General features: G+C 32.7%; 1 protein-coding gene across 1 annotated transcript; it reads right to left on the bottom strand.

Moving 5' to 3' along the window:
- Positions 1-12,368: 12,368 nt before the first annotated feature.
- LOC127721550 (uncharacterized) lies at positions 12,369-15,429 on the bottom strand. The gene is made up of 2 exons (XM_052228316.1): positions 14,174-15,429; positions 12,369-14,042 (listed from the first exon to the last, which is right to left on the bottom strand). The coding sequence occupies exons 1-2, from the start codon at positions 15,201-15,203 to the stop codon at positions 13,981-13,983; spliced, it is 1,092 nt and encodes a 363-aa protein (XP_052084276.1). The 5' UTR covers positions 15,204-15,429; the 3' UTR covers positions 12,369-13,980.
- Positions 15,430-20,113: the final 4,684 nt, after the last annotated feature.

Below are 20,113 nucleotides of genomic sequence, written 5' to 3'. Positions count from 1 at the left end.
CAAAGATGGAATCTTCTACTAATATAGATACATGGATAATTGCATCTTTCACAAACGACAAACGCAAACTGTACATTTTGGTCATTTAGTACCTCCTTTTCTGGTCCTAGCATTAATAAGATGGCATATATACATTAAGAGAATGGTTTAGTTCAGTTGAATGTAATATTAATGAAGAATAGAGAAAACCAAACAGAAGTAACTTTTAGAATGGATAGCGTCGTATTTGCCTCAATAGAATAACTCGACTGCATCTGAATATTTGGCCAAACGATTATAAAACTAATGTTTTAATGACTGTGGAAAAAACGTTTGCCTACATCATGTCTTTTTGAACTACCAGCATTTGCAGCTTTTAAATACCGTTGTCATACAAACAGATTGTTGCGGTTACTTATTTAAATGCAACACCAAAATAATCATTAAACAGGATAAGCAAGCAGATGCCTTGTTAATCATGTAAATGGCTTGGCAAGCCTGATATTACTGCAATTTTTGTCAGATCATAACTATGTCCTCTTCCAATTGATCCTAAAGAAAATTGGTCGAATCGAGAAGTATACATTTCAGTAAAGTCTAGCTTAAATATTGAAATAACGCAAATGTTTATACGTGATCCCTCGTTGTTGACTACTGTTCTGCAAGAAAGGTACCGTAGATACGATTTTCTATACTTTCCTCACAAATGTTTTAATGGATGTCTTTAGTATATAAATGTGGCACTTGGTATTATAGGGCACTTAAGTTTTACTACAGGTACGTCAAAATAAAACACTTTGTAACTTCTATAACGGATATTTGTTGATTTTGATATCTTATGGCGGCAATCTTGGAAAAAGCCGCCATATAAAAATTTCAATTTGGGTCCATAGCTTATATTGTTTGAAGCACCTAGTACTAATAAAATGACAAATTTGAACTAGTACAAGGGATATTTGTTGATTTTGATATTTTGTGGCGGCCATTTTGGAAAAAGCCGCCATATCAAAATTTCAAGGTGGGTTCACAGTTAATATTTTTGAAACACCCAGCACTATTGCCATACCAAATTTTACCTTAAATGTGACCTTATATAAGTGATATATGTTGATTTCAATATTTCATGGCGGCCATCTTGGAAAAAGCCGCCATCTTGAAATTTTTAGGTGGGTCCATAGCTTATATTGCTTGAAACACCCACAACTACTACCATGCCGAATTTGGTGCTTTTATCATCAAACCCACATTTTTTCAACAGTCTGCCGGACTATAACTCATATAAGAAAACTGGAGATATTAGGCAATATATTTTTTTTCTTGGGCTTCGCATACCTTTAGAATTATTACCCCGTAGAAGAAGATATAGATATTAACATATGGCACTACGCAAAAAACACTGCACAAGTTGCAGGTCAAGGTCAGTGTGCACAAACTCCTGCTTCAGGTCAAGGATAATACCCTCTAGATGCTAAAAGAGAGGCGAAAGATACCAAAGGGGCTTTCAAACTCATAAGTCGAAAATAATCTGACAACTCCATTGCTAAAAAAGAAAAGACAAACGGACAAACAACAGTACACAAAACACAACATAGAAAACTAAAGACTGAGCAACACGAACCCCAACAAAAACTGGGGGTGATCTCGGGTCAAGGAAATTACCCATTAGCCTGTTCCATGGAACAAAAGGCTATAGATACAGCTCAATGAAGCAATATAACAAAACGCACGGACTATTCTGTGACACAACCACAAGCCTTTTTGAATTGGCCACTATGGCAAACGCATAAAGCCAAGCAATAGTAAACAAGACCAATACTGGTTCTGAACCTTCGTCGCTGCATGCAATTGTTTGAGGTAATATGTTTACGGGTTCATAACCATAACTGATCATTCCCTTCCACCAAGAAAATTTTTACGATTTTTTTTTCATGCATTGAGTGTGGTAAAGCACAAAGTTTCAAACTATCGACAAACAGGAAGTGGCTACAAGGCAAATGTAAACGTTGCTTACTCACTACAACTCAACATTATTAAGCTGAAGATCGAATATATTAAATCATTCCCTTTCATAGAAGCCCAGAAAAAATTGCCGAAAATTTTCCCTGTACAATGAGTGTTATAGTTGTAAAATTGAAACTATTAGACTTTTAAGCTGCAGAAAAAATTATAAATCATTCCCTTCATTAAGAGATGAGAAACATTTGACGAAAAGTTGTCTAAGTACAATTAGTGTTGTAAAATTTCAAACTATTGGCAAACAGAAAGTGGATACATGGCAGATGTAAAGATTGCTTACTCGCTACAACTTAACATTATAAAGCTGCAAACCAAATATTAAATCGTTCCCTTTCATAGAAGCCCAGAAAACTTTGACGAAACTGTTTTTTTTTTCTTTCTTTCGGACGGACAGACAGATGGACGGAAAGACGGACAGACAGACGGACGGACGGAGTCGAGCGATTACTAGACCTGCTTCCGCCTACGGCGTCGCAGATAACAAATTATCAAATGGTAAACCAAAGATTTCGTACGAAATCTAAATAAACTCGAGTGCTCTGGGAGTGTAAATGGCAATAATAATCTTGCATTTGACCCGGTTGATAAGTCTGAATCGACCAGTATAGACCCGGTTGATAAGTCTGATTTGACCAGCATAGATCCGGTTGATAAGTCTAATTTTACCAGTATAGATCCGGTTGATAAGTCTGATATGACCAGTATAGACCCGGTTGATAAGTCTGATTTTACCAGTATAGATCCGGTGGATAAGTCTTATTTGACCAGTATAAATCCGGTTGATAAGTCTGATTTGAACAGTAATGATTCGGTTGATAAGTCTGATTTGACCAGTATTGATCTGGTTGATAGGTCTCATTTGACCAGTATAGATCCGGTGGATAAGTCGGATATGACGAGGATTGGTAAATGTACTTGAGAAAAAAAATACTATCACATTAAACGATGATGATGGCGGTGATTGTTTAAAAAAAAATCTTACGGAAATTGTCCTTTTCATCATGATTTGCAACATTGCGATAACGTCTAAAGGAAATGCGTCACGTATATATATATCTATGTTTTGATATGTTAACCTTATAAGCTATAGTTTTAATTTGGGTCCCTGTTTCAATAATTAACAGATCCAATAAGAAATAATCATTCAGATCCAATAAACTATAATCATTCTGATACTGATAACAATAATCATACGGATTCCTCGAGCAGTTATTATTTCTATTGGATCTGTTTATTACCGAGCGAAATCGAATATTCGAGAACTCATTGATATCCCTAAATACAATACAATACAATACAATACAATACAATACAATACAATACATACAATACAATACAATACAATACAATACAATACAATACAATACAATACAATACAATACAATACAATACAAGACAAAACCAGACAAGACATTTGCAATAAACTATTTAAGAAGCCTTTGAGAACATGATTACAAATATGACAGTACATCAATTAGGGAACGTTTACAGTTCATATAGTATGCACACGTAGTATTGAGAGAGAGAAAAATAATACATTTTAGTTTTCATCAACAGAAAATTGGATAAAACTAAATTTGGTCATAGCCAGTAAATTTTGTCATCTTACCATGTAACATTTTATATTGTTATACTCTGTGCCATATACACCAGCTAGATATATACAATTTAGAGTGATTGAACTAATATATATTTAAACTACATGTATGCAATAAAAAGAGCATATATCCAGCTTGTGGTAAAAAAATGTAATTGGATTGAAAATAGCACAATAAGTGATTCGTAACTAGACATGGTTATAGTTTGTAAATATTTAAATGGATCAATTTAGTAGGAATAATATTGTCAGCAGCATGTTTACCTCCTGATATGTCGAAGAAATCAAACCTGCAACTGCACTCTACTTAAAACGAGTAAGTAATTAAAACAATCATTAAAATACCCGTGTTTTATAAATTGGGTCTGCACTAGATTTTTGTTCAGAATAGAAAATGTACAAGCTTAATTTGTCCACCGGCTATACAATGTTAGAACTTTGCATCTATCAGGTACAATGTTCATAATATCTAGTAATATGATCAAGGTACAATAATTTCTTAATTAAACAATTTTACACCGAAATAAGGTTGTGTAGATAAACTAGATATTAATGGAATATAATTTTCCCAAATTTTCAAAAACCACGTTGTTTTCTTAGCGTTATGTTGTATCGGGATGATGCAGTGTCATTACTAGACAATCATAAAAGTATCTGTAGGATTTATTTGCCAGGTATAATAAATTATTTGTTGTTTTTACCCGCAGCTGTGTTGTTCAATACTCATTGACATATCCCCCCCACCCCAAATATCCTTAAACCAATGATAGGGGCTGTCTTGAAATTGCAGTGAGGAGAGAGATTATACTCCATGTAGGTTTCAAGTTGGCTTTGAGATGAAAACTTTTATTAAAGCGCCATTCCTTGCCTTTGTAGTGATTTTTTGTTAATGGAATGATGGATCTTTTCCATCAAGCATATTAAGAACCAAACAGTTCTGCCCATTGAAAAACAAATTAAAAAAATGTGTGACCTATCAACATGAAAAACTTTCAATCATGTCATATGTAAACACTTTAACGCATGATAATCTTCAAATATTTTTATCTGATCATTTGCACAGAGTACAGCTATGTGCCGGAAGAAGATACAGTGGCTACAAAACTAGTTTTAAAATTTCACTACCAAAATACAGAAAATGTCCACAGTTGTCTCCACTAAAACTAAGTATTATATTTATTTAATATTTTAAGATTATTTCGACCGTTCAACAAAAATATTTTAAATACTTCTCACTATCAAAATTCAATACAAAAAACATTGTTAATATTCACCAAATATGTAAACGCACAAGGAATTCATTCCATTGCTATTTATATTCTGAGAATTACTACCATGCAAATCAATTTTATAGTTACCTATACAAAGAGAAACAAAATGTAGACTAAAACAATGGGTATCTTACCTGTACATAAGCTATAACTCTTATAATACATGACCATCAGGCGAATATGCACTGGACGTTAAACAAACAACAATCAATCATCATATAATGAGTGCATTTTTTTCTAGCACAAACGATGGAAACGACTACGCGCGCACATGTTTTGATCATTTGTTTCAAACATACGTTTGCAACGTTTACATAAACTTTGACAAACTATGCACTCGCTAAAAATGCGTCTGCAGTTTGTCGTTTGTCGTTTGTTAGTACAAACGCTACATTTGTTTCTAACTTCAACCTTTAATATATTAAAATCAATCGGGTCCAGGACCAATCCAGTATATCTTATTATAATCCTTCGTAATTCATCCATTTTCTCTGTGCATATATTTAGAGTAATTTAGAGCTGGTATAACTCTGTGAATGATACATATTTTTTCTTGTGGAATACATTTTTCATAATTCATACTTGCATGCTTGTAGTATGAGACTTATGTGTGTATTTTAAGAATAGAAATTCATATCTGGTATGTGTTTTTATTACCAGTATTACAAAGAGGTGTTTCGGTTATGGTCATGTAGACCTAGGCCTATCCTCATCAAGTATCCCCTATATTTTACCTTTCTTGTAATAATTTAGAATGGTTCCAATTTGATTTCACTTATGGGGATACATCTGTTTACCAACAACACATTATTGAAAGTTCAAAACAGGGTCAGAAAACACGGATTAAACGATGCATTTGTTTCTTTTTTTGAAGCGTTTAGCAAACGATAACAAACTCCACACAACGTTTACAAAATTTTGGTTAGAAAGAAATGCACTCATAATCTGATACAGGCTCAATTGTAGAATATTATTTAAGTAAGAGATTATACGGGGTTTTCCTTTGAAAGAGGGAGTATACCAGCTTATTTCATGTCGATATTCCCGTGATTCTACAGTGAATCAATGAAACAAAACAAAAACAAAAAACTCAAAACGAAGTCTGAGTAAATTCTTCTTAATTTTGTCATCTGCCATTACATTTTATTCAACACTGGTTAAATTAAAATCTACTCCAAAGACGGGTCAGGATATTGAACGATCGGCTTGAAAATAGACAAAATGTCTACATGTGTACATGTCTTGTGCATTTACAGATTTGGTATATACTCACATAATAAATTCAACATAGACAGCCAAAGGTCTGTCATCTACTCAATATTTCTTATTAAACACGATCGATGAATATGAATTAATACAACCGCAAGATTTTTTGCTGTACAGTCTTACTTGCGTATACTCTTTATATCATTTTACTCATGCACTCAACTTTTCAATTGTTTGTTGTTTTTTAAATTTACTCCTTTTCATTCAAGCCATTATCGTCAAAACTATGTTAAAGCATTTTTTTTTCGATAAAAAAATACACATCGAAGTCAAATCGAAATGATTGTTTTATTTGTGTTTTTTGGTGTTAAACGCCACTTTCAGTGACCTTCCTGTAACATATAAAACCAGATTTCATTGATGGAAGAAACCAAAGAACCAGGATAGCTGGTAATCCTTGTCAATTTAGATCGGAGTGAAACAAACCTCGTCACGAGTGGGTTTCGAAATCACAACCTCTAATTTCAGAGGCTCGAGATCATTGTATATGAACCACTTACACCACTCCGCCACAGAAGCCATCAAAATAGAAAAAAGATTTTCATATTCCTCACTAACTCTATAATATATAATATATGAACTGTTTATCCACTTTGTAAGCCATATAATGTTTCTATCTTGGTATTTATTAAAGGGGCACTAGCTGTCAAACTCATGTTCACATATTTGACTCAAATTCTCATATTTGATTTATAACATACTGAAACTTATATCCAAATTACAATAAGTTTGAAATAAACAATTAACAATGCACGGACTCGATAATATATATCATTATTTCTTGTGTATTTTAGTCTAAACGCCATCTAATTAACCATCGAGATGACCATCGAGGAATGCCGACGGTCACATAACCCGATATAAACATAAACATAAGTATACATAGATAGCGACCTCGTGCAATTTGGCTTTTTTTGGTCTGTTTGACTTCATGGTATAGGTTAAATAAATAAGTTAATCATCGTTTTTACCTGTAAAAGAATGATTTTTTGTGTATCGAATCAGTCAACAAAATGATTCATCCTTGTTTCACTTTCAATTTTGACATTCTTTTCCTTTCAATGGCTGAACACGATAATACATGCGTAACCAATCACTAGCTAATGGGTTAAATTGAAGGTCACATGAATACGGATTCAATGAGGTCGAATTATTCAATTGCAAGTGAATAATTCATCAGCGATGTTTGTTAGCTTACTTTGACAAAATTGAACTAAACTGGCTGCTCAAAGCGAATTATTATTTCTCTATTTCACTTTCATTAGTGTTTGAACAAAACAAAATCATATTTTAATTTTTTATATATCTTGTAGCTAAAGCCCCTTTAAAAGTTTTTTTTTTAAATAACAATTTAGTACGGTCCGACATAATTTTAAGATCAAAAGACAAAACAAAGTAAAAAAACTTATACATTTCGCAAATGTTTATGTATCGAAAAATTTATATATGGCTATGGTAGAAAAGAAGATAACAATTGCAAAGAAAAAGTAAAGAATTTACGTAATTTACTCAAATAATTATCGAAAATAAACATATGACAAACTGAAATGAATCGGTAACATAGTAAATGCAGGAACAATGAATTATATGTCCGGAACCAAGATAAATAAATTTTATAAAGAAATGAAAAATGAAAATAGCAGAAAATAAAACTGATAAATACATACTAACAAAGAAATACAAAAAATAAGTCCGGAAATCAAAGACAGAAAATGAAAGAAAAGATAGAAAAACAGAATGCATACAAACGTCGGTCACGAAAAAAGCTCAGAATGTAAAACAATGTATCAACCAAAATGACTATTATTGAAATTCAATGTTTGAAAATAAGATGACCAAATGCAGTGCACTGCAAACATACTGCAACACTATCTGTGCTCGTCACTAACAGCAAAACAATTTTTGAAACTACAGTGGACATCTCTCTCTAAAAAAGTCTAAGAAAACATAAAGAGTCTCATATATGAAACAAAACAGAAACAAATTCTAATACACGTAATGCACTACTTTTTGAGCAGGACCTGTTTTACTTGAAGCTCTCCCTTCCCATACTTTTTAAAGCAAAATTGAGAGCTTTTTCCTTCTTCTCGGATCAAAATGGGGAAACTATTTCATTGTTTTTACATTCAATATCCTATTATCTTAACCAAATGCATATGTTGTATTAGTTGTTATTTGCTAAACGTCCAGTGGGAAGTATTTCATGCATATTCAAGACAATCAAACATAAGAAATATCTTTATAGAAAGAAAAATTTGCCGACAAAAAGAAACAAATATCCTCGATTATCGGCGTGAAACGTCAAATTTTGACGTTACTAATTGAGAAAAAATATCGTTCCTAGCGTCAAAATGCTACTATTATAATTTTATTTTGAACTTTCATATAAATAAGAAGGTGTGGTATGAGTGCCAATGAAACAACTATCCATACAATGTGTAAAAAGTAAATAATTATAGGCCAAAGTACGGCCTTCAACACAGGCCTTTGCTCACATCGAACAGCAAGCTAAAAAGGGCCCCCAAAAGACTAGTGTAAAACAATTCAAACAGGAAAACCAACGGTCTAATCTATATAAGAAACGAGAAACGAGAAACACTTATGAACCACACCAACAAACGACAACCACTGTACAACAGGCTCCTGACTGTATTCAAAGTGCTTGTATCGATCGCAACAAGTAAAGAAATATGACTCCTCTCCCCTCAAAAGAAAAAAGGTACAACTTCTGTTTTGCGATAATGTGATCATATCTTGTTAATTGATATTATTTTCGAAACCAATGTTCATCTAAACGGGGACTAAAAATGATAAAGATTGAAACAGAGTTGTTTCTCTTTGTATGATATATTTACAAGAAAACGTAAAGGCAATTTGAAAATATTTCAAAAAAACAATAAAGACCTAATTTGACTATTAAATTTACTGATTTCGTAGAGAAATTAGTGCTTGCATTCATTAGTGAAAAACTTATACAACAAAAAATAAAAAGAGAAAATATCAAAATGAATAAATCATCATGTATTACTGCTTATATACATTCGAAATGAAATTATATGCAAATATGAAAGATAGTTAGATATATGAAATATTTAATTTTAAATATCCGCTCGCTATTGATTCGTGAACACCTTAATTTTTTTTCGACTTTTGTCAGTTTGTAATTTGTATTACAGTATCTCTGTTTTAAACTGATGTACAAAATTAAACAACGTCAATTTTATATAACTTTGGTAATAAAAAAACAAATCACAAGCAATTAATGTTAATCAATAATGACATTTTTAAGTAACTTTACAATCATGAAAATCCATTGTAAGAAAATGCAAGAAAACGTGACAGAGACCGATTTATATTACTGAATCTTTTCCAATGTTTTTGTTTAGTTTTGTTCTCCTGGACATTTTTTTTTTTATCAAAACAAAACTTTTCTTTTATGTTCTTTGAAACTATGCAGAACATATGTTTTGGTCATTTGTTTGTCTCTTCCATTATATATTGAGACCAAGAGACTGACCCTTGACCGAGAACCGGAACTTAGACGGACCCCTTTGGAAACTCCAAAATTATAACATAATCAACGGTGGTTGGTGTGGTCTTTTTCACTGTTTAATATATCTGGTCATACATGTTAAATTATCTTCCTTTTTTACAGCTGATTTCAATGAAGTTTATGATAAGACTTTAGGAGTGTCGTTTCTTATTTGCTTTCTTGAGCGGCAATATTCAACCAACAGCTATGGCTACGTATACTTTAGCTATCTTTGCTGTAGAATCAAGCTCGTTTTGAGCCTGATTACCTAATTATGAACCATTTCATATTTCTTATTTAGTTAGTAGTCATCCTGTCGGTAGCTGGACCATGCAGGTACCTTTACGATAAGGATAGCGGTGTTATAAGCACGTAATACTGGGAAAAACCCCACCACAGTTTATTGTCTGTACTAAACCAGGCTATGTAAACCGTGCGTTGTTTACTATTATTTCATCAGATGTGTCAGGTGTCCAGTGTTAGTGGTTAATATGGTTTGTTGTACAGTCCAATATTTTACAGCTAATATTTTGGCAATTCTTGTCAATTAAGTATGACATTTTTATCAGGTTATCTGAATAATGTGTTGTTCGTTGTTGTTTGTCTATGTTTGTACTTTTTTTTTTTTTTCGGAGGAATCTGACATTTGCGGTTGATGTGATTTTTGTACTGTCCAATATTTGTGTCACCTCCTGTTATTTTTATGTATGATTTACTTCATTGTTGTTATTACATACTGCAAAATGTTATATATCAACATTTCAGATTAAATATATGAAGGTATACAATAATAAGACATCAACCCAGCGACACAAATAATTAGAGGATATCTAGATCTTTAGATATTGTTTTTATTAGTATAAATATTGATTGTGTTATTAGTAAATTAAAACCAAACTAATATTATTGTTATATACATATAAATATGCACATTCGCGGTTCTACAATCTATCGATACCTTTATTTTGGCATTGCACAAGGTCATGTTTTCTCTGACTGTTAATTGCGTCTTTAAACTTAATCCATTAGATGTTGGATGTGTACTGATTGATACTTTAGTCTTAGATACATGTTTTTTTTTATTCGTTGTTATCGGCTTTGAACTAGCTGTCAGTAACTGCGACTACTCTCAGATCTGGACGTAGTGCCTTTTTTGTTGTAGGATGTATAAATATCCTACCACGTCCGGTCGGTGTTTTTGTTACTTCTTTTTCTGCTTTGTATCGACCTAATGATTTAAGCCTTTTTCAACTGATTTATAGTTGGTTCATATTTTGTACTGTTACACCAATGTCCCATGTTATGGGTAGGGTTGGGCGCCCGCTAACATGTTTAACCCCGCCACGTTCTGTATGTGCCTGACCCCAAGTCAGGAGCCTGTAATTCAGTGGTTGTCATTTGTTGCTGTATATCATATTTGTATTTCGTTCATGTTTTTCTTACTTCAATCAGGCCGTCAGTTTTCTCGTTTTACATTTGTCATTTCGGGGCCTTCTATAGCTGACTATGCGGTATGGGTTTTACTCATTGTTGAAGGCCATACGGTGACCTTTAGTTGTTTACTAATATGTAATTTGGTCTCTGTTGGAGAGTTGTCTCATTGGCAATGATACCACATTTTCTTACTTTTCATATTTTGAACCGAGTACAGGGGACTCATAATTTTTTCAATTTCAATTCATGCTACCTTTGTTTTATTAGTCAATAAAATTTTATGATTGATAAATATTACAGTGAGTTTTGAAAATAGGGGTGAGAAAACTAACGAATAGCAGTGAAAAATCAGGAAATCAGAAAAATTCAATAAAACACAAATATTCTACTAAAAGAGGCCTCCCTGCAAAAAGTAAAATTACAATATCAAAAACCATTATCCGCTCATGCACTATTTCCCATTGACAATAACATTTTAATTAAATGGAATATCTAATAAAAAATGAAAAACTTGATTTCATTCGTCCGAAGCGTTTTTCTGTATTCACCTACATCAGGAACGCTCAAAGCTGAATATTTATATTTATAGCAAAAAGGACATGAAAGATAGCAAAATCCATCTTAGGTCAACTTTGCCTGAGGGAGTTGAAACCTTAGTTTCTTTATAATTCTTAAATTTATAAACGGACAATTTAAGATGATTAATTGTTGGTTGCTTAACGTCCAGATGCAAATAGTTCATGTATGTTAAGGACGAGAACAAATTAACAATAAATACCATAAGTAGGTCCTGTAATAGAGTCCGTTCGGGATTAATGTCGGGAAATTTAGACTGCCACTGGATAATGAGGGTATATTGGATAGGGACAGAAATTTTGCCTTGCATGCAACAGGCAACCAACGAACCCCTCAAAGAGTTGTTGCAAGGGTTCTTAACGTGCAGAGAGTGTGTCATTCTCTCTACACGTCCCATTTTGACCAGATGTGGCTACATGTACGTACTTGTACGTTGTTCCTAGTTGAATGTCGTACGATAACTTACAAAGCTGCAAATAACAAATACTGAACTATCCCTAAACACAAAAAGCAAATATCGCGTTTTCTTTTATTCGCTATTAAAATATCACCATTATTGAAGCCCCTCGTGGAGCCAACTAAGTCAAATATACAGAGATATACTATTAAAAACCACATTTAGAGCAGTAATCGCAAAGGCGACAAGTAATTTGTCCTGCCTGAATGCATAGTATAACCATAATTAGCCACACGTAAACAGGTTTAATCATTTATTCCGAAAATCATGGAACACAATGAATTCTGTATGTGCGCTGTGATATTGGTAAAAAGCTACAAAAAACAAAAAACAATAAACCTTAGCTATATAACACATCATAATCATGACTGCAAAAATCATAAAATTAACAGCTCAAATATTTGTATCAAAATGAATTTTCAATCAAATTATTCAAAAATTATAGCACACATGGCTTCCCATTCATTTTGTAATAACACTGACATAATTAACGATAATCATATTTCACGTTTGTTTAATATCAAAATACAAATAACCTATCTTAATGTGAACACAAAGCAACTATCGTGATACTTTCAATAAAAACAATGAATAACAGAACAGAGTTCCAATGTCCTCCGCGTTGCACATATTTTATCTGTCCAAGGGCAATAACTTAAAAAAGAACTTTTTTTTTGTTCTGTTAAACAATTCATATATTATATCTTAGAGAAATGAAGGCTTCAGAGCAAATGCAATGCGATTTTCGAATTCATAAAAGACATTGCTAAAATAAACCTATGATATAAATTTCATAAAATTCTGGCAAGAATTGTACACACGAGAGCGCTAACGATGCAATTTGTCATATAATTAATGTTTCCAAGGGCATTTCTCTTTTAAAAATACTTGATCGGCACTGATTTTCGAACTCATCCAAGACATTACTGATATAAACCTATGATATAAGTTTCATAAAATTCTGGCAAGAATTGTACACATGAGAGCGCTAACGATGCAATTTTCCATATAATTAATGTGTCCAAGGGGCATAAATCTTTTAAAAATAATTGATCGGCACTGATTTTAGAACTCGTCCAAGACATTGCTGATATAAACCTAAGTTTCATAAAAATCTGGCAAGAATTGTACACGTGAGAGCGCTAACAAGACCGGACGGACGGACGGACGGACGCCCGGTATTTCCATGTCCCTCGCAACACGTTACGTGGGACCATTATAAACTTACATTGTGATTCGGTGTAGTTTATGATACTTTTAAATGCGTTTGATGACGTTTTGTCTAACAATTAAGGAACCAAAAAATGACGGGGGAAAGAAACGAACTTCAAAGTATAACATGTATAATAAAACTATCACTCAAAAAAGTTCGGGAAAACGTATGAAAAATCGATAGAAGTTTTTAACAATAAAAAATCAACACTGGTAACAGTACATAATTTCTGCATATGTTCATTTATTTAGAGAATCAAAGTGTGTCAAAATCAGGTCTTTCTAATTATTTTTTCGATTTAAAGAAACATATTTCTCATTTTCACACTGTAAATTAAACAAATTAGCCTCTTGTTTAGTGTTATAAAAATATTTTGTATTGCCTAAAAATTTGGTATGGGTATTTCTCATTGTTTAAGGCCGTACGTTTGCCTTCAATTGTACCACATCCCCTTATTTTCATAATTTTATTTTTCTATACTCTATACATGTACTTTAGATTTGTACATCTATCCGATGTCTTTTCATTATAACATAAAATAAAAACAAAGCAAATCAGCAGGTTAATTCTCAATTTTTTGTTGTTTTTGAAAAATAAGTGGACATATCAACATAAATGATATTTGCTATAGTTTTACGGTCATAATTTCACAACATATATCTTCGCGTTTTTATTTACGTTGGATCCAATCAACAGAAATCCTTCATTTTTGTTCAAAGCAAATAATTTGAAAATAAGAATGGAAATATTTACATATACGACATCTGTTAAGATGATAATTTCACAACATGTATCTTAGCGTTAAATGTTTTTGATCCTATTAATAGAAAGCCTTCATTGTCTATACATAAGCTGCATGGATATAAAATATCAAAGTTTTTTGTGATTTGTAGTCCTATTAATTCTCCATTTGCACTAAGAACATGTAAAGCATGATTATCACAGTCCGATATTATTGTTGTATCCCTCGATGAAACTGCAATATCCTCAGGATTAAAGGCTGCTTCGTGTGTATTGAAAGAAGCGCATCCGTTGTAGACAAATCTGTTACTGCCATTTCTGTTTATGCTCACTACTCTTCCTATGTGTTCATCATCATCATCATTAATCCAGTCAATTACGTAAATATTATTAGCCGAGTCGGTTGTGATTCTTCTCGCATAATTGAATAACCTTTTCCCGGTACCATCACGCTCAAATGTTGATCTATGTTTATAATCAGTCCCGAAAATAGCAACTTGTCTTGTACTTGAATCAGTTACAGGGAACTTTTTGCCATTGTCTCGAAGACCAATTAGAAGTTCATTATGTTTACTCATGTAAATTGCCAGGATTTTGTTTGGGGAAACATCCAATACAGTCTTCGTTTCCATTGTAGTCGTTGTCACCGCAATAAGTTTGGATCCGGGTAGCGGAGCAAATAGTATTTCTTCATTAAAACTGATAGCAAAATCGACACATTGAATGTCCATTTTTTTAAATATTTTCATGGAAGCCTTTAACAATTTAGCTTTCAAAATACTACACTCCTCCCAGCTTATACTATTCAGAAAATAAATTATATCATCAGCGCAGCAAATCAATTTGTGGATTCCCGGCAATTCAGTGGTATATGCATTAAAAACGGAAGAAAATACCTCGGAAATCTGAAGAGCCTTAAGACGCTCTGATAGATCCTTACCTATCTCCAGGATAGTGATAATGTTATGTTTTTCTGCAGTCTTAATCCGAGAGTGAACGTTGTTTTTGCAATTGTCACACATCAATAATTCACATTCGGTACATTTCCATTGTATTGCTATCCGAAGGTTGCACAGTTGACATGAAAGTGGTATTTGTGCTTTACAAATGGATGTCGCCATATCGAATATAGGTTTTAAAATGGCTTCCTAAATGAAAAACCTACTATATTTCACTTCCTCAATAACATGACAAAATATTATCTTCTTCGTCAGGTAAATGTGCAAGATATCGTCTGTACACTTAATTCAAATTGGATCAAGGACAAACATGTAAATGGCTTTAAATGTAAACCAAGAAATTTGTTATTGGCATATACGTTTTGTTTCTTCGTATTATTTTTTTCAAAGCTGTTGAATCAATCTACAAAAAAGATTTACTCGTGCATGCATATGTTTTAACTCTGCGTTAGAAACAACATTTAAACAAATATTGATTTACATTTAAGAAATTTAATATCACAACTTTAACGTCGTCAAGAGTCCAATAACCTCATTGGTTAAAATATATTTTTATTAAGCTTAACTTGTAGACCACAATATAGAAAATAAGGCTATACGACAAAAGCTAGGTTTTGTTACAACTTATGAATATTCGGTCTCCTTATCCTTTTTTAAACAAGCTACCAACGTTTTGTTTTGTCATCAATTTATATAATAATAAAAAGTGAAAAGAAAGGTAAAGAATTATTCATTTCATATATATTCTTTTCAATTTCGACAATGTACTTATATATTTTTTACCCCACACGTTTAAACCATGACCCTTTAACACTTAGTTTTTTTTAAACCTACCCGTAGTCTTCGATTCTTATAGAAATCGACATGTCTAAATCTTGAAATGCCAAGAGAACCCCCGAATGGGCTGTGACGTGGTCAGTAATTTTACCATTAGCGTTCGCTCAACATAGAGGCAGGATACTAGCGTTCTACATACAAATTAAGCAAACATTTATTTGTAGATGTGTTATTTGTGCAAAATTTGCTGATTACAAGATGAAAGGCTTTATCAGTTGTTTTTTACAACAATATTTGCTGGCATATTTTATAACATACAATTTTGTCACGTCAATGCCTTGATATTGGTATATGTGGTATGGGTTTGCTCACATTGAAAGCCCATACGATTATATAAACGTCTTTTTATTCTCTGGTGGATTTTGGTCGCATTGGCATTCCTATCAAATCTTCTTTTTGATATATACATTGGCAATCATACCACATCTCCTTATTTTTTATATTCACCTTTAGTCCTACCGCTTTCCTTATTTTTATATACACTTGCAGTCATGCCACAATCCCGTATTTTCATGTACACTTTCAAATATCCTTATTTTTAAATACACCAATCGTGTATCGCGTAAACTAAAAATTTGGACTTGGAGAATGCAATAGGTTTTAAGAAAAAGTAGAAGGAGGTGTTATGTAAACGCCAATGCTGATGGCGGATGGCTGCTAAACGTCAAGTGGGGATGTTAAATGCATATTCAGGACGAGAACATGTTTTATATAATATTAATTTTGAGCCCTACTTTAACGTGATAGTTCATAAGGTAACAGTCTCCAGGAAGACATGTCACCCTGCCCAGATATATCATTCTGACTTCGGGTCGACCAGTATTTGCTTCCTCAATATGTTGCGTGTAAGGAGGAGAAGCAGCAACTACCAATTTTCAAGTCTTTGTTTTTACCCGGCCGAGAATCGAACCCAAGACATCCAAGCACTTGAGGCATGTACACTAACACGAGACCACCGACGAAGTGTTAACGTCAATGAGACATCGACTCAAGGAACACGAAAAGCAAACACATGTTGTTTTTTTTTTCTTTTGCATGCATTTTATTTTGAGCTGAGGCGCAAATTGCATTTGCGAACGACGAAACTCAAACTGACGATTACAATACTATAATTCCTGAATTCCTTCAAAGACAAAAACATTTTAAGATGCAAGCACCTCAGTCGAAGTTCATGACTTAGGAATGATACATTAATATACTAGTTTATCCTTCGTAGTAGATACTTAGCCAGCCGTAAGTGGTGGAACTGGGAAAGTACTTCATTAGCTCAGTCGGCTAAAGCACTGACTTCGAACACAGATTGATTGACTAATTGATTTTATTATACCTCAGTATGTTTTTTCTATATAAAAAGAATGAAGTATTTATGCTATTTCATTCCACATACTGTTTGCTATTCAATAGTTTCAAAGACTATTACCCCGGTCAATTGTTTTATAAACATATTTCCCGTACTTTTTCATACTTATTTTTCATTGGACAACTATGACGTCATTGGCTATTCTGCTTGGATTTTTGCGCTTGGCAACGTTAAACTCTGAAATATCGTGAACGGTATAATCTGTATGTGTCTGTCGTTGTAATTTCAAATTAATATATTACTTAATAGAAGCAATTAAAAAAGAATTAAAAACCAATTGTTCAGAGAACAATTGAAGATCTTTCCACAAAAAAAACATGTATTTTAATATGAAAATAGTAAAATTCGTTTTAAAATGTCATTTCCAGCTTCAAATGATAGCTTATTGTACGCTGATTCCAAAAATATATGGTTTCTATACAATATTTTTAAATAAGAGAAATAATTTGTTACTTCCGGTTTGAAAAATGTTACTTCTGGTATTATTCAAACGTTTAATTGACACTGATACCAAAAATATCTGGTTCTATAAACTTTTACATTAATTAAGTACAAAAAAAGCTACTTCCGGTTTACACAAGGTCATTTCCGGTTGGATTTACTAAGGTTAAATGGCTTGAAACCTAATGCAAAAAGTCCCATGGATTTATCATGTATACATATGAGGTAAAAGCAAAGGTCAAAATCACGAACGTCAATTTAACCTATGATCTTGAGCTCAATTTCAAGATAAACAACCAAGGACCTAAAATCAAATGACCCTAGGACTAAATTATATTTGGTTCATGAGTTATATCACCATATGCATATTTTTAAATAAAAGAGGGGAGAAAACTCTAATTTAATGTAAGCGTACCCTTTAAACCAATATGCATGTGTTACGACATGTCGCAACTAACAATTAAGTAAAAATATGTTGTCGATATCTTATATCGTGTTTGAAAAGAGGTGAAAATAAGCCAAAATCCAAATTGAAAAATAACCTTTACCTTTGACCTTGACCCTATTTTCTTTTTTTTTGGACCAAGGACCTCAAATCAAAAGACCCTAGGTCCCTATCACTTATGGTTTACCAATTACAATTACATTTTACTTATTTTAAATACAGAAGGGGAAATAACTCTCATATGGAGTTTCTGGACCGCTTCGGTTAAAATTATTCTTAAGATCCTGAGGATATAACGAACAAATTGGAGACATAAATTTGTCATAATCTTTTACGGTTGCGAAGGAGATGCGTACACAAGAAAAACAGTGTTTGGGGAGATAACTCTTACAATAAAAAGTATTCGGCTAAACAGGGTCAGTTTCAAAATCGCAATAACTGTTCGTTATCATACACAAAAAATCTAAGCGACATCTTGCGAAACAAAAAAGCACCGTCAGAAAAAAGTGGCGGTAGAAGAAAAAAATAATAATAATTAAAAACCAATTGTTCAGAGAACAATTGAAGGTCTTTCACAAAAAAACAAGTATTTTTGATATGAAAATAGTAAAAATTCGGTTTAAAATGTCATTAACAGCGTCAAATGATAGCTTATAGTTCGCTGATTCCAAAAATATATGGTTTCTATACAATATTTTTAAAATAAGGTAAATAATTTGTTACTTCCGGTTTGAAAAAGGTTACTTCCGGTATTATTTAACTGTTTAATTGACACTGATTCCAAAAATATATGGTTCTATATACTTTTACATTCAAAAAGTACAAACAAATAGCTACTTCCGGTTAACACAGGGTCACGTCCGGTTCCCTTTTCAAGGTCATACGGCTTGCAACTAAATGCAAAAAGTCCTATGGCTTTATCATGTATACAAATGAGGTAAAAGCAAAGGTCAAAATCTAGAACGTCAATTTAATCTATGACCTTGGCCTCAATTTCAAGGTCATCAACCAAGGACCTCAAATCAAAAGACCCTAGATCTTAATTATATTTGGTTCATGAGTTATATCACCATATGCATATTTTTAAATAAAGAGGGGAGAAAACTCAATTTTGATGTAAGCACACCTTTTAAACCAATATGTATTGTGTTACGACATGTCGCAACTTGCAATTAAGTAAAACTATGTTGTCGATATCTGATATCGTGTTTGAAAAGTGGTGAAAATAAGCCAAAATCCAAATTTTGAAATGACCTTGACCTTTGACCTTGACCCTATTTTCTCTTTTTGGACCAAAAATCTCAAATCAAAAGACGCTAGGTCTTTATCACTTATAGTTTACAAGCTACAACTATATTTTTCTTATTAAAAAGACAAAAGGGAAAATAACTCCCATATGTAGTCTCCGGACCTCTTCGGTCAAAATTATTTTTAAGATCCTGAAGATATAACAAGCAAATTGGTGAAATAGTTTTGTCGTAATCTTTAACAGTTGCAAAGGAGATTTGTACACAAGAAAAACAGTGTTTGGGGAGATAACTCTTACAATAATAAGTGTTCGGCTTAACAGGGTCAGTTTCAAAATCATGATAACTGTTCGATATCATATGCAAAAAATCTAAGCGGCATCTTGCGAAACAAAAAAGCACCGTCAGAAAAAAGTGGCGGAAGAAGAAAAAAATAATAATAATCAGAAGAAAATCAATAGGTCTTTCCACAGAAAAGTGGAAAGACCTAATAATCAGAAGAAAACCAATAGGTCTTTCCACAGAAAAGTGGAAAGACCAAAAAAGAAAATATACATGACATATTTTAAGAACTAAAACATAACAAATGTATTGTATGGGTCTGTCGTCGTCTTCATAATCTGGGATCGCTTTGGTGTACAGTAATATATTTTAGCTAGCATTTATTATATGCACGGGAATTTTTACACAAGGATTCCTGGTCTTGATTACAGTAAATAAAATATTGACAAATACCACACGG

This window comes from Mytilus californianus, unplaced genomic scaffold (assembly GCF_021869535.1).
Source record: "Mytilus californianus isolate M0D057914Y unplaced genomic scaffold, xbMytCali1.0.p SCAF_12, whole genome shotgun sequence".
Taxonomy (NCBI): Eukaryota; Metazoa; Mollusca; class Bivalvia; order Mytilida; family Mytilidae; genus Mytilus; species Mytilus californianus.
The sequence above is the reverse complement of the archived record's forward strand: the minus strand, read 5'-3'. Positions and strand labels throughout refer to the sequence as shown.